A 17,113-nucleotide genomic window follows, 5' to 3' on the forward strand; every position below is an offset into this window, starting at 1 on the left:
TTGTGCTTTTTACTAATTTTGCCGAAGCGTTTAGAACCTTTAGTATGTTTTTCTCTATAAAAGAAGCAAGTATCCACTCATCCAATGTGCTTCTCCCAGGGATTTACTTTCTGCAAACAACATTTTTATTTATGCTTTTGATTTATTCTGCCGATACATTGCAAAGACGCTTCGGATTGCTCCGGAAAAAAATTGTGAAGACAGTAGATATCAAAGAGGCAAGGAATGTCCACGACGGATTTCGGCAAAGTTTGAAACTGATAGAAGACAGAGAGCGAGTCAGGTTGACTGCTTGGGGAATGGTTGAGATAAAAAGAACTTTAGTTCTCACAGCTGTTGCTTCTTTGATTACTTATGGAGTTTTATTAACCCAATTGAGCCCTTAGAACTATAAACAAAAAAATGTATCGGATATTATTTGCTTCCGGTTGGTTGTGATTAAAGATAGATTTTAATTTTAAGTACGACTGCTTCACTCATACAAACTGGCTATTTTCGGTAGCTCTTCTGTGCTTCTTATTTATACTCTGACAAGATATACAACCATTACTGTCTATTCTATGAAAGAACTCTAGTGAAAACGCTTATCGAAGAAAAATAATAATGCATTCTCCAATTCTTTAAATTAAAAAAAAAATATTGTAATTCAAGAAAATGCCTAGATATAGATCAAATGGATAAAAAATGGCAATGCCTTTAAAAAAATTAAACTCAATAATGATAACAAAGTGAGTTGAGTTTTCTAATTTTTTTCATAAGTTATGACTCAAGAAAATTCTAAACTTTATGATCTTATTTAATAAAGTTATTAGAAATATTAAAAATTACAATGTACATGAATTTTTTTATAATGTGTTTTTATTCATTGTATGTTTACAATTTAGACAATTTTAAGCTTAAAGTTAGATTTTTTTTTCTTGAATAGTATTTGCTTTGATAAAACATTAGTAATATATTATATACAATATAGAAAGAACAATTTATTTGGAATTTCTAAGTATTTTGGTTTATTTGCAGTTATATTGCATTTCTGCCCATTTTATTCAAAAATAATTATTGTTTGGTAATTGCTAAACATAATGCACTATATGAAATGAATAATAAATTTATCATGGAAGTCTGTTGCTTTACTTTTTTTAACCTTCTATTTATAATAACAATTCTAAAAGATAGAAGCTGCTTTTACTGAAATTTTTAAACTAATTATATTAATGATATCCAGAACAAATGCAAACGTATAATGTACTTTATATTAAGCGAAGGCTCATATTATAATTTTATGTATTTCACTAAAGAATGTAACAGGAGAGATTTAAAGAAATATATAACTGGTTATTCTAATAGAAGTTTTAAAACAAAAGAGTAACTGTTATTCTTACCACAATGCCTTAAATGCGTGACATCTCTACATCCCAGATGATAACCGTAAGGATCGAACTCATATCGACACTTGTAAGTGTTCGAAACATAGTGGCCAGTTTGGCATTTCATGTATTTCGTTGTGTTTGTACACTTTTCATTACTTTCGGCATCTGCGTTTTAAAGAGGAAAAACAAAGCATTAGTAATTCGTATAAGGAATTTTAGTCAACAATTTTAGAATATTAATGTTTTTGGAAATATATATTTGCAATATAATACAATGAAAACTTTAATTATTTTAAATTGATATTGACACTTTTAATATTATGAAATAAAAGAATAATTTTAAAGTAAAATTGGCAAAAATATTAATTTGAAAATTAATAAATTTCTGATTTTATTTTTAGTTTGAACTAAGCCTCAGTGAATAATCTTCAAAAAGAACTGACGCCGATATTACGTAAGCCAAGAACGTACGTCCAAATGCAAGATGATATTCTTTGTTTTGCTTATCATGTGATTTCACTTCAATTGACAAGAAAAGTAAAAGATTTACTTTTCCAATATAAAACACTAATGTAAATACTTTCATCAAAAATATTTTCTCCGTGATTGTTTTTATTTATTTTTTCCGCAAACTTAAAGTTTTTTTAAGTCACAGAGTGCATCAATTTCATTAATAAAATGAATGGTGAACCGATATGAAAGTTACAGAATAAGTGCATATATTTTCCATTAATACTTGCAAATGGATTATTAGCATAGACTCTTCTAAAAATAGACACAAAATAGCATACTTCCGTTTTCTAAGAATATAGCAGTAGAATAATGGAATATTTTTTATACTTAATGCGTTCTTTGTTTAATACATATCACTTATTTCAAATTTACTTGTTCGAATTGCTAGAATTATATAATGGTGAACGTCAAAGGATCCCATAATATTAGATCCTTTTGTAAATGATATTTAAAAGAAACAACTTTAATAAATACAGTCTCGTTATGTTTATTTAAAGCATTTGTTTAATAGCAATTGTTAATATAATAATAAAATTATGAAAAGCAATTAAAAATTTCTCTCTCACCATTTCCCATGCATTCAAGAGGTCCAATCCTATGGTATCCGTACTGACCAGTTCGGAAAGTGTGGCCAAACCGAACCTAAATTATGCACATGTTGATTAGGGAAACAGGTAATAAAAAACGTATATCAGATTTTTATTTATTCTTACCCTTGAATGAAAACAAACTTTGTTGTTTAGTATTATTTTGAACGGTATCCGAAATGATAATTTTAGAAATTAGCAAATATTTTACTAATGCTTCGAATAATAGATGAACTCGAAGGTGTAAATAAACTATAACCATTAGTAATGCGTTTCGCAATCCTTATGCGAATTTTACTATTAAAATAATACCTATTTTTGTAGGATTGAAAGAGGGGATTGCAAACATTTTTTTTTATTGCTGTGGATTAGGGATTGCAATACCGGACCAAAATTTCAATACCGGTAATCGGTATTTTTTAAATTTTAATACCGGGATACCGGTTTTAATACCGGTATTAGAAATTTTAGAAAAAGAAAGAAAACACAGGTGTTTCTTTGTTTTATTTGCCAGTTTCGTTAGAGAGTGTAAATATCACAAAAAATAATTTGTAACTTATAAATTATGACAGTATATAATCACAAAAAAGTAACGTAACATCTTATTTATTTAAATCACAAAAAAAGTGTAAATATCACTATTCAGTCTGTGCTATTATTACAAATTTTTAAAATGTAATCTTAAAAAAACATAATGTATCAATTGTTCATTTAAATCACAAAAAAAGTGTAAATATCACTATTCAATCTGTGGTATTATTACAAATTTTTAAAATGTAATCTTAAAAAAACATAATGCATCAATTGTACTGTCATTAAGCCTGAAAAGTAATTTTGTGTAAAAATTAACAACTGTCGAAAACGCTCTTTCGTCATCTACGCTAGCTGGTGGTACTGTTAGCAATGCGAGATATATTTTTTTCAAGTATTTACCTCTAAATCCCTCATCTTCAAATAAATCGATTTCTCGTCTGATGGTTTTGGATATAGCTGATTTCTGTATTGTATTTTGGTTCGTTGAAATTTTTTTTTATTTATCGCTAATTCTAATTTTTGTTCAAGAGACAATTCCTTTTCACTATCGACAGTAGTGGCATCATAATCTTCGATAATTGAACCGAATTCTTCTGAAAGTAAATAGGTTTGTGCGTAAAAGATTTTAAGAAAATTTACTCTAAACTTAATCAGATTTGAACTGGTTATTTTCTTTTCTTCTTTTTCATTTTCATTTTTAAAATCATTAGAATTATGTAAATACCATAAGACATTTTCTATTTCGGTAGGCCTTTCTTCTGTGCGATTTTTCAATGTAATATATAATTCTTTAGATAGTGATGTGTGCAGTTCTTTCAGTGATATCAACATGAAATTTATTGTTGCATTAGCTGTTATTAGAATCTCTCAGGCATAATGCCCCAATAGTCAGTTTTATTGGAAGTAGAGCTGATATAGTTCTGGATATTAAGTCGAATTCACTATCTGAAAAAATAATTTACAGGTTTAAGTCAATTATTGCTTTTTGTATTGGATTTCTCAGTTTCAAAAATCGTTCCATCATTAGGAGTAAACTGTTACAACGTGTTTTAGAATCTAATATTAACATATATTCTGTTTTATTTTCAGTTAGTATATATTTTAGTAATATATCCTTTTTTATAAGGGAACGTTTAAATATCTTAACAATTTTTCGAACTTTATAAATTATAGGAAGGAATTTTTGATAGATTAATATTTCATCGTCATTAGCAATATCTTCTTCAACAATTACATTGTCATTATCTTCATTGTCAATATCACTCTCACTTTTCCTCTCTTCAAAGTTGGAATCCGGAGTTTCTATATCCACAGTATTTGGATTCTTCTGTTCTTTATTTTTTTGGTATAATACATCTATTACTCCTAATTGAATTCCATGTGCATAGCACAACTGCTGATTTGCACCAATCAACTTTCCAACTTTTTTCATAATTGTTGCTCCATCAGTCGTTATGGATACAATATTTTCTTTCAGGGATAATCCATGTTTCGCTAATTTAGATTTAAGCAATTAATTAGCTAATTAATTTCGCCCGTTAGGGAGACAAAAACAAAAATGTATACTATTTTGCTATGTTCGCGATCCCTGAACATACAGTGGAGACCATTTTAAAAACTTCTAGTAAATACCGAAAAACCAGTATTTAAACTTGTGAATACCGGTATTACAAAATTGTACAAATGGCTCAAAATACCGGTATTCGGTATCCCGGTATACCGGTATTGCAATCCCTACTGTGGATATATATTTATAGACTTTATTTATATTGCAAATGTAAACTTAAATCTACTGATACTTTGTCAGGGATTTTACTACAATATTTCAAGAAGACCATTACAACTCCTATTATTTAATCATTAATATCTTAAGACAGGCTCAGCTTTTTAAAAATTAATCCACGTTGTAAAAATTAAATAAAAAATCTTTAGTCACAAAATATATAGAGGATTTGTTTAAAATTATTAAACGCAAATCAGTATTAATATATATTTACCTCACTAACTGGCAGAGTCTCTTTATCGTCAAGATAACCTTCATCCTTGTCCCATTCAAACCTTGGCACAGCATCACAGTTACAAGTATAATTAGGGTTACGGCATCCTGTTTCAACGCAGCCACAGGAGTTATTCTTCTTTGTACCGCCCCATATGTATTGAGGTTTACCATCCCAAGACACCCACCAAGAAGATGGCTTATCGGAACCAAAATGAAATCCAGTGCCAGAACACTGCCAGCTAATCTCTTGGCGGCAGTACTTGGACGCATTGGTGAGGGTTTTTATCTTGTCCATGCCAATGGAATAAACCAAGACCCTGCTGTAGCTGCCTGGCCCATCCTTGTTCGAGCGGACATAGATGCTTTGTTCTGAGTCATGATGGACGATGGTGACCACTTCATCCTTCGTGCGACCCATGCGACAAAAAACAGTGAAAGGAGGTATTGGTCCGTCTGGACCATCTGGGTCAATCTGGTAATAATTGCTTATTCGTTTGTTATCCAAAATATAGAGATCTAGGCATGTTTTCCTACCTTTATGAGTGAAAAATATTGATCAATATACAGAATGTTTTGGCTTAAAGCATCCAAAAATAGTAATTTATGTTAGACATTTAAAGAAAAACCATGCGAAAGTTATTTTCGGATCCGAGTTTTACGGTCCTTGTGTTGTTTTTCCAATCCCGTTCCATGATCTCAATGTAAATAAACAAACCGATGATTCGAGCCCGACCTTTTTGCTAGTTTTGTGGTTGGCAACAATCGCAATGCAAATCGAGCGACTATTTTAATTTCGGCTCGTGTCGTAGTTTTTAGAGAGGAGAAGGATATGGAATACGAGAAATGTGTTTAGCTCTGAGAGGGAGAGCTATGCAACTGTGCGTTGCTTCAATTTTTTAATTATGCCGATTAGTTATTTTAGACGTTTCGAATCTGAGGTCTGGTAATGTTGATTTAAGTTTTTATTATTCAACTTATTATTTTGATTGCTCCAGTTACGAGCACATTGACTTTATTCTTGATTTTTAATAAAAGTCATTTTTTAAGAAACTGCTTTCATCTTTATGCCTTCTTGACACAAAAATTTCGCTGTGTGCTTTACTAAAGTTTGGGTTAGTTTACCCTAAGGTATAACAGAGTTGATTATGAGCCTAGAAGGATAACAGTTGGTTATAGGCCCTAAAATGTTTAGCAATTTATATAGAAAGAATCGCGTATAACTAGTTACAAATTTCCGTTGAATTAAGGTGAAAAACTCTTAAGGCGTCTTTGGTGTTCAAAGAAGTGCATTTGAAAATTATCCTTTTGTATGAAAGAAGCAATGCTGTCCACTTAGTTCACACAAAGCGTTAAATGCACCTTCCTAATTTAAATTTAGTGATGTAAACTCATATTAAATTGTTTTAGCATCCTTTTGCTGATTGGTATTTGACTTTTAACTGTGAACGATAAAGGACCCAGAATGACACTTTTAGAAAATTTTAATCAAAACACTTCTATAAATAAAACAGCATCTTCACAACGTTTTGATTTCTCATTATCAACTAATCTATTCCGTTATATTTAGTACATTGAAGATGCGAATGAATGGCGATTGAAAGTTAGAATTATATAAATTATGCGACCCAAACAATTCACACAATTCCAGATATCGAAAACTAAACTTGACATTGAATTTGAATATGTAAAAAGTATATCTGTAAATTCCCATTTTACCATGATGTTTCAATTAAGGGGCGTTTAACCCATCGATCAGAAGTTAATAAAGAAGAAAAGGATTTTATTTGAGTGCACAAAAAAGGATAATGATTTTAATCTATCGAAAGTGGTTTTATTTTTTTAGCAATAATTACAGGCATTTTTTTTTATAAAAATAAGTGCGCATATTTGTGAAAATATAAAATTTTTTTTTAACTTCAAATTTTCTGCCCAGGCTTTTTGCATATAAAATTTGGAATTTTCTATCAAATGATCTTAAACAAAATGCGGTAAAGTAATATTGCAACATTATATTAAAATTTATAGAGATTGAAATACTCGATTAAATATTAATATTTTTAATTAATAAATTTTAACCATACATGTGTGAAATATTGTATATTCTTCGAGAGGTTATAATTCTTTGTAACATTCTTTGTAAGAATTTTTGTATAGTTCTTTAGTTTGTAAGACAGGTATATGGAGTGACTTATAAAATATATTTTTTATAAAAATTCATGTTTAATATTAAAATTTGTCAGGGAGATAAAAATATTCACTTGTTGACGATTGATGACGATTAGTACAAAAGTATCACAAATTATCTTACTTCTGTTAGAACACAATTTCTTTTCTTCATTTCTTCCATCTCTGTCTTCTCTTCGAGCTGAAAGGAATTTTGAAATTTTAAAAATTATAATAATAATATTTTTTTAACGGTTATTCAAATGGAAGTTATAAGACGGTGCTTTTAAACTTAATTCGTTTTCAGGAATAATATTATTCAAAAAAAGCAGACATATTATTAATTTGAGAAATAATAATTGATATATAGGTTTCATTACCATTTACATTGGATATATTTTTGTTATTTTGTTAGATCATAAAAACTAAGTTTTATTTTTCATATTCTGATGAAATTTAGGAGTACAAAATGTACGGAATTTTTTTTCTAAAAAAAAAGTAAAGTTGGAATTCAAAATACAATTGCATAAAGAAGGTGGGAATCATTATCAGTAATAACCTGTTATATATTCAGAATGCTTTATCAGTTCTATTACTTTTGAATTGCAAAAGAAATGAGGAAATATTCTTACAACATCCGTATTGTTCATCTTCGTGATATTTTCCAGGACAATCTCTGTGACCATCACATAAAGTATATCGTGGAATGCATGTTCCGTCATAACATTGAAAAGTACTATTTGGGTTGCAAAAACCTAGAATTAAACGAAAAATCAGCTGATATTAAAAGAGCATTTGTAGAAATATAGTTAATATTAAAAAGCGAAATTTTTATACAGTATAATTTTGATATATATTTTCCTATATAGCTAAAACACTTCTCTTATTTCCTATGGTTTCTACGAAAATTGTTTATTGGCATCTGGGCATGTATTTTTATAATGTATTTTCATCATTAATTCATTTTCATTGTCATCAGTAATTTCATTTTTCTGTTATTAATTTTAACTCAATTGCTACATTCAAATAATTATAGAGTTCCATCAAACTATACGTTACTGGTAACTATTAAGTGAAGTTAACTATTATATCTGCTTTTCTTCAGTATTTAGATACAATTGTTACACTTGGACATTCATGACATAGGAAATTAAAATGTGAACTTTTTAATTATAATTTTTTATTCAATATAACGACCTATTATTACACAGTTTCACATCGTAATAGCAAATTAACTATACATATTTATCGAATCACCAGTAAAAGTTACAAAAAATAATTTCAAATAAAAGTGAGCTGTTTTCATACAGTAAGGAAAATTTTAATGTCTCGTCTCACTAGTCACTTTCATTTTGATGATTAGAGAGATTTTTCAGCATTTTTCCTCAATTGAACAAAACTTTAAATGTCATATAGTAAGGATTGGCCATGGTTTTCTCACTCCACAGGACGATATTCTGTCAAATTTTGCATCGCGGGTTCCAAGGTCGCCCCCAGAGAGCATTGACCTTAGGGAAAAGAGAGGGACGGGGTGTAAAGATAGGAGAGGAGGAGAGGACGCCATGTTCAGTTAGCTTGTGTTTGTTGACGGTTAAGAAAATATTCCTTAAATTACCAAAGCTGTACATTTCACAACAATTAACCCATGTACATAATGTAAATTTGTGAAATTAAAACTATAGCCTAGAATCTGGCCCTTGGCTTTTATTTATGCCGACAGTCAGTTGGCCACATCTACATGAAATGACAAATTAACAGAACGGTCAACGGTCGGAAAACGCTGGAACTCGTCATAGCCGGACGGGAAAATCTTTATATATATATATATGCTCATGTATTTTAAAACTCATATTTTGTCACAAAAATGCTAATAGGCAGGGCTAATTGTTAATAGAAAATATATAGATCTACGGCGGATGTGCACTGAAACAGTTGCTGGAGTTAGTAACAATTCACATACCGACACAGCATCTTACCACTATCATAAATTGCATAGCTTACATGTTCAACATAGCTTATTAAAGTCAATAATAAGGATGGAATCTTGATGGCTTCTCGAAATTCAACTTTCACAAATAATTATTTTAGAACAAGGTTAATCTAATTTTATATAATTTTCTCTCATATAAATACCGTACCTTTACAATCATGTTCATCTGATTTGTCGTAACAGTTGGGTAACAAATCACATCGTTGAGATTCTGGAATGCATTGACCATTACGGCATTGGAATTCTCCAGGTAAACATTCACGATGCTCTAAAAGGCAAATTAAGAAATAGATTTGAGTCCCCATGAAGAACCAATGAGGGAACAATCGGAAAAATATAATAAACAATTGTGTATTCATTTATTTTAAACAAAAAGAACATAAATATGCTTAGAAATCATTTATATGCGCCAACACATTAAAAAAACATTTATTATTCTTGGCAATTAAAAAGATAATTTACATTATTTACATTAATTCACTTAATGCATTTTATAAAAAGGTCACAATATATTTTGAAATTGTAAAAGAAACAAGAGGCTTAGGGGAAGCAATATTTTATCACTGAGATTTCTGCAAGTTAAATAAAAGAAAATTATAGACGAATTATATATAGAAGAATATATATATTATTATAATTTTTTTTAAAAATTTCTATTTTTGCGCTTTATACTGAATTATTAAATTATTAGTAATGTACTATTAATTAAACATTATTAATACGATGCACGAACACGTGTTTTGCCATGAATGTAAATCAAAATCAGGAAGAGAAAAATATAATTTACAAGAATATTTATTTAAATTTGTAGTAACAAATTAAACAATTATACCGGATTATTCAGCAGTTTCAAATTTGAATAAAAGAAGAACATTAGGAACCACTACTTTGTATTAAATAAGAAAGTAATTCTAACACTAATATTGTCATGGAAATCACCACTGTATAAGCAATTGTAAAGCTCGTCATTTGGTTTGGTATTTTTTTTTTTTTTTCGGACGCAGAGAATTCGGAATTATAGAGCAAATAATACTTTTCAGACAGATTTTTTCATTATTTACAATGTAAAGTCTGTAAAAAGTCATCAGCATTTTACAGATACGAGAAATGTGTCATAATGGAATGATGCTGGTGGAAATTCAGACCTTGGAGAGAGATGTTGATCGTTTGTGAGAGGTTTTCAAATGAGTGAGTTATTGATAAATGCCCGAAACTTCGTCAAAAAAAGAGTATAAAGTTATATTATAGCAAAAATTGTAAGGTCAAAAATTAAAGTAATAATTGTGTATTTTGTAATAAAATCATAAGACGAAATGGTCAGATAGCTGGCTGTAGATTCCCCTTAACATTATCACCTCAGACTTTTTTTTTTTGGGGGGGGGGGAATGGATTATCAAAGTCCATTTATATGTATTGAAGATATCAATTAATTTTTCATGTTTCATTGATTTAATTGGAGAAATAATGGAAGAAATATTGCACAAGAATGGAGTATATGTTGAATTTGTTGAAAGTCAAAATGAGATTAAATTAAACTGTTTGAAATAAATTTGTAGAGAAATCATTAAAAGCTTACATTCTTTATTATATCCTTTTCTTAATTCAATCCTGGAATGGGTTCATTAAGTTATGATTACACTGCATTTTTGTGTGGCTATATCTGTCTAGAACAGGATAAACTTACGTATAAGGTTTGAATAAGGTTATATAAGTTATATATAAACCTTATTCATAAAATTCGTCGTTCAAATAAAGTTATATAAGGTTAAAATATTTTCGAGTTCAACTTAAGCATGATTTATGACTTAAGCGTGATTGCTATTATAACTTAATTGTACGTTTCTCCGTAGAATTTTTAGAAACTTCCAACATATCACATTAATATTTATGAGAATAATTGTATATTATATTGTAAAATCATAATTAAATATAAGTGCGCCATCAGTTGCAAGTGATTAATTTTATTGCTTTTGAAAATATAAATACTCTTTTTATGATATATACTATACCATACGTCACTTTATCTGAAATTTAATGTAACCATTAATTGGAAAGATTGACATATAAAATACGCCAATGAGTTGTGGATATCAGTCTTTTCCATCTCTAATCCCTTCACTCCCAACTATTCTAGTAAGAATATCATTTGTGTACAATGCATCTTAATTGATTACTATTAATCTCATATACTTTTTGCATAAATATTCATCATAGATAAATTCAAATTTATTTTTATTTAAGAAACAATCTACCTTTTGGAACAGTTTTCCATTTCTCTAAATTTCATTTTTAAAATTAATTATTTATTAATTTCACTATCTTTTTCGTTTTAACTTTTTTTTCACGACTCTTTTTTTTTTAACATGATTCTTAAAAAACTGAAGTATAAAGCTAGAAAAAGTAGATGGAAACTTAAAGCCAAAAGTGGAAAAATTATCTCTATATGCCTATTTTTTCTGAATTGCACTATATGCCAGCTCCTCCAACGAAAAGTTATTAAAAAAATAAGATTTTCCAATACACTCACTCTACTTAAGTTTAAGCAAAATTAGAAATATATTTGTTTAAAGACTTATTTTACTTACGACATCTAAATTCGTCCGAGAGATCGCCACAGTCGTCTTTATAGTCACAATAAGCAGCAATGGAAACGCATTTTGTGTTGTGACATCGGAAGCTACTTTGTGGACATTCTTTATGGGCTGTGGATGGAAAAGCAAAAACCAATGAATACAGAAAATAAAAAGAAGCATATTTGGTTGGTATGCTCAATATTAAGTATAGTTAGCTTTGACGTAAACAAATCTGAACATTTTCTCCCATATATTAGCAACAAATTGCTGTTACATTCGCATCGTACGTTTTCCCGAATCATCATAATTTTAAATTCTGTTCCATTTTTATTCGTGATCCAAAAGCTGAAAGGTGCCAACTTCTATTAATTACCATATATTCTATTAAGAAGTCTGCTGAAAAAGGTAGTTTTCGGTCAATGTAGAACAACTTTCATTCGCATTGTTTTCATTCTCTCAGTTGATTCTCATGTAATGAAAATAGTAATAAATGAAAAGGAACAAGGATATTTCCAATTAAAAGATTTCCTCTCGACAAGCAGCTGGAAGGCAAAGGTAGATTACTTTTCATCTAAGTTAATACTTCCCATTCCTTTCGAAATTTAGACAGAAACAATGTCTCAAGCTGAATGTGTTACATCAGAGAATTAATTATTGAATTTCATGAGGACACTGTAGATAAATTTTATGCCTAGTTGCATATTGAAATGACCTTAATAAATAATTTTGTTGATGTGGCTTATTTCAGCATTTATTACAAAATAAATATTAGAAAATTAAAATACTAACATTTTTGTTTCAAAATTTAAATTACGTATAATTGGTGAATATTTTAAATATGGGAGTTCTAGAGATTTCATTAAATTTGAATTGAAAACTGAAGACTCGAAAAAATACCTTACAAATTCACGTAATAATTTGTACAAAAGACGCGAACATAATTTCGAATCATTCTTTTCCATTAAAATTAAACATATATTTTATCAACAGAAATGCTCAATAGGAAAAAGATAATTAAATCTCTACGGTGGCACATTCATTTTGAAACAATTTTGAAAACCACCTTTAAAAGGCACTTTTATGAATTCTGAATATTTAATCCGAATCATATGTGATAGGTTTTTACCTTTAAAAACACCGCATTTATCTGTGACTATTATAAACTCAGCATGTTCATTAAAAAACCTTAACTAACAATTTGAATATGATTCATAATATCTAAATGAAAAAAAAAGTTTAAAAATATTTTAATCTAGTTATGAAATTCAATGGATTAACTATGGATTAAGGAACTTAAAACTATGGATTAAGGAATATTATTAAAAAAATTTTTTTTTTATTCTTTAAGACATTTTTTGATCTTTAAATATGAACTTACGACACGTTTCCTCATCACTGCCGTCTCTGCAATCTTCAGCAAGGTTGCATACAAATTGGGTTGAGATGATCTCCTTGTTTCTGCACAAGAAGTATTTTTCTGCTGCAATAGCAGGCATCGGAGTTGTGGCCGTTCCACCAATTTGAGCCGGAATCGATTTAATTCGTTCCACATTCCCTAAAAAAAGAGTAGAATAGTTTAGAGATAGAGAAATCCTACGTATCTGAAATATTTTAAATGGTTATTCTAAAAACTTTTTGTATGCATCGGAGTTGTGGCCGTTCCACCAATTTGAGCCGGAATCGATTTAATTCGTTCCACATTCCCTAAAATAAGTGTAGAATAGTTTAGAGATAGAGAAACCCTACGTATCTGAAATATTTTAAATGGTTATTATTCTAAAAACATTTTGTATGTGATTGACTCACATTACAAACATACAGTAATCACCTTATATATGTTGAAGAATTATAATTGGAATATCATTGATATGGTATATATTAACAGAAATATCAAGCTTTTGTAAATAAAAATTTTATAAAAAAGGAGAATACATCTCATTTTAATCACAACCCATTATAAATGATTTATACTGAAAAAAAAATGAAAGAGAATTTAAGAGAAACTTTAATATATTTCTCTGAAACAAAATTTAAAAGATGGTCTAATATCTTGATGATAAAGAATCGGTTTCGACCACTTAATCATGGTTTTGAAACTCGATTTGTATAAAGTTTTGACTTGAATGTCTACTACATTCCTTTGGTACGAAATGCCTTAAGAGAAAACCATCATAGGAATACTTGTCAATTGATTTTGTTCAAAGTTTAAAATCTATCACTAAAGAGATAAAAGTTAATTTATTTAAATTTGGTAGAATTAAGAAGAAAAAAGCCTTCATGTAACAGTTTAAATAGACTTGATAAATGATAAATTTGCAAGTTCAGTATATGTTTCAAATCATTATTCATAATTTGGGGTTACAGCTTTATTTTAGAAGTTTTTAAGTCGTTAAAAATTTCTTTTATATCAGAAAACTTGTTTTATTGTATACTTTTACGATTGCCAAAAAAAAAAAAATACTGTTTACGAAACTGCCTTATTAAACTCATGGTTAGTTTTTATGTGTGTGTCTGTTTGTGGAGTTTCGACATCGTATTTTTCAATGAAAAACAAAAGTGGTCATTTATATGAGTCAAAACAGAAAATAACTTTTGAAAGTTGTCGTTCGAAATAGCTTTAATTATATTTTCAATGAGGTAGTTATACGTTATCTGTGTTTATATTGGCAAGCATTAAATATGAGTCTTAGATTATCAAATCATTTCAAACATCTAGAAGTATTGGAAATATGTCTAATATCTTATTCAAAAATAAAATCATTCCAATATTTAACCATATGTTATGAATTATAATTCCAATTGAAAAAAACTGAACAGAGAGACTTCATCGTCTTGGTCCACTGTAGAATCATACTGGATATGCTTATATTAAAAAAAAAACCTAATTCATAATTAACAAGTCATTAATTAGTTATCATTGACTGACTAAAACAACACTGACAAAACTATATTATCGACAGCAATAAATGTGAAATGGTGCCAACGATACTTGAATTATCATAAAACAAATAATTTAAAAATTAAAACACAACCATTTTACTAGGCACTAATTATATTAATCTTTCTATTATTATACATTAAACTGGTGTGGTATCAGATTTTGTTGTGGGCTAGTATTTAGATGTATTTGAATCACATTTGAGTAATTGAATTGGAAATGAATAAAGTGAATAATTTTAAAAAGGAAACCTACGTTGATTTTTACTAATGTTATGAAATATCTGGTGTCTCCAAGTTCTGGACTTGAAAAGTTTTAGAACACCCCAAAGACCTAAGTTTAGGATGAGAGAATCAAAAATAATAAGAAAAATGATGCACGCATGAACAAAAAAGCTTTTAATCTGCTTAAGCATTCTGAATGAAATGAAATGCTAGTTTAAAACAATGCTAATGACATTTCTAATTAGAGACAACCAATCTCATTTAGCTAGGAAATACGAACTGTGGACATTTACGGAATTTCTTTTGCTCACCAGAATGTTTAAAAATTGAATCATGTGAAACATATTTAAATTTCGAGTGAGCACAGAATGGTACAACAGAAATTTTCTGATAATTTTATATGTCTTAACTAGCAACATGTATGAACGATCTAAAGGTTTCAAATTGATGATGGCTAAGCTTTTTCATTTTGATCTGTTATGTGGCTGTTTTTTATTCATTAAATGTGTTTAAATGTTTTCATTAAATGTGTTTAAATGTTTATTCATTAAATAATTACACATTTATAATATTATTTTAATTCATCTGTTATGTGGCTAATTTTTATTTATTTGCATTGGGTAGTTTTTCTTCTCGTGTAAGGTGTTATTTGAAATCTATGTCGAAAGTGAAAAACACGTGATGTGTTTTCAATCATTAACTGTATTTTGGATTGGATTAAGAGATCAGAAGTTTCGAATCAACTGGAAAAGTTTCGGATTTTGCTTTTCATCATAACCATAGGAAAATTCTAGAAAGTTTCACAATTTTGAAAAAAAATATTTTAGATAATCCCATTTATTAGTTATTATTAAAAAATTCATACAGGGAAATATTAGAAATACAAACCATATGTATTCATTCAACATTAATCGCTGCATATTTCTTGAATTTCAGATAGAATTTTATTCCTATCTTAGTGAATATGCTGAAATGGGCATTTTAATTTATATCCAATTAATGAAAGTTTATTCCTATAATTGCATATTTTTTCACCGTTATTGTATAAATAATAGCTAGAAAGTTTAATTATAATGTCTTCCAAAAATTTGCAACAAAAAGAAAGTCAAGCATCTAGAAAATTACAAATTTCAGAACAAGATGCAGGGTAGAGAACAATATGGGCAAAAAAAATTATAATTTTATAGAATATAAATTTTATTCCCGGGAAAGAGAAACTGGTACAAGTCTTCAAAAACTACATTATAAAATTGCGAATTTTCAGAATTTGAATGACTGATTTCCAATACTTTATCTACCCACTATTAATCACTATACAATTTGAAATTAAAAACAATTTTATAAAATTTATTCTTACATTTAATTGAAAAAAATAGTATATTATTGGAAAAAAATTCCAACTTTCGTCTTCTGAACTTTTATGTAAGTGGCTAATAAAGCAAAACTATCTCTAAATTTGCAAAGATTGTTAACTCAAACACATCTATTGAATTAAAAATTGTATACAAAATGAAATTTTAATTTATTTTTAAAAATTTTGTTTCAAAAAATATAAATTTTTGCAAGAAAAAAAATGGTATTTATGCTAAGGCTTAAAATGATGCAGTTTCTATAATAAATATGTAAATATGTGTCCCTGATGATGACTTTAATTTCTTACTAAACATGAAATTGAAATCGATATAGTACAATAAATTAAGCATATAAACGTAAATTTCAAAAATAAATAATTTCCGAGATAAAATTATGCTATTTCATTTAAATTTTAAATATGAATATTCTCGTTCTTTTAAAGACGAATGTCATTTAATAATAATGCTTAACTGCTGAAAATAAACAATATAATGTAGCATATCTAAATGCATATTTGATAATTCGTGAATGTAAGCACAGCTAGCTAACATCCGTGTTATTATGGTTTAGCCTACCTGCTGGCCTATCACTTTGCATCTTCATCTTGCAGATGTAACTGCTGATGGAGGACAGTACTTCATTTTCAGATCCAGTTCTGTTTGAATCTTCGACAGCCCAGTCGATGCCGTCCCAATTGTGGAAGGCCAGTTTCCCGAGGGAGCAAGGAATGTCATGCCAGTGGGCGGTTGGATGACCACTATCTACTCTTAGCATGGTGCAATCCTGGTAAGCTCCCCCATCTGGTTGAGTTCGGAGACTTCGACCAGAGACAGCCCTATTATTAGTCAAAAAATGGTATAAGTTAAATGAAT

The 17,113-nt window shown here is 28.8% G+C and overlaps 1 protein-coding gene across 2 annotated transcripts in view; it reads right to left on the reverse strand.

Annotated features, from left to right (window-relative positions):
- The window catches only part of LOC129963261 (uncharacterized), a 78,535-nt gene that overhangs the window by 23,602 nt on the left and 37,820 nt on the right, over window positions 1–17,113 (reverse strand). For both annotated transcript variants that reach the window (XM_056077502.1, XM_056077505.1), the window contains exons 21-29: window positions 16,817–17,076; window positions 13,105–13,281; window positions 11,739–11,855; window positions 9,302–9,421; window positions 7,796–7,918; window positions 7,309–7,365; window positions 4,999–5,534; window positions 2,447–2,522; window positions 1,380–1,532 (exon numbers count right to left, since the gene is read on the reverse strand). In XM_056077502.1, the coding sequence (XP_055933477.1) occupies window positions 1,380–1,532; window positions 2,447–2,522; window positions 4,999–5,534; window positions 7,309–7,365; window positions 7,796–7,918; window positions 9,302–9,421; window positions 11,739–11,855; window positions 13,105–13,281; window positions 16,817–17,076 (1,619 nt within the window). The remainder of the gene's footprint in view (window positions 1–1,379; window positions 1,533–2,446; window positions 2,523–4,998; window positions 5,535–7,308; window positions 7,366–7,795; window positions 7,919–9,301; window positions 9,422–11,738; window positions 11,856–13,104; window positions 13,282–16,816; window positions 17,077–17,113) is intronic.

Source organism: Argiope bruennichi, chromosome 3, assembly GCF_947563725.1.
Source record: "Argiope bruennichi chromosome 3, qqArgBrue1.1, whole genome shotgun sequence".
NCBI classification, from domain to species: Eukaryota; Metazoa; Arthropoda; class Arachnida; order Araneae; family Araneidae; genus Argiope; species Argiope bruennichi.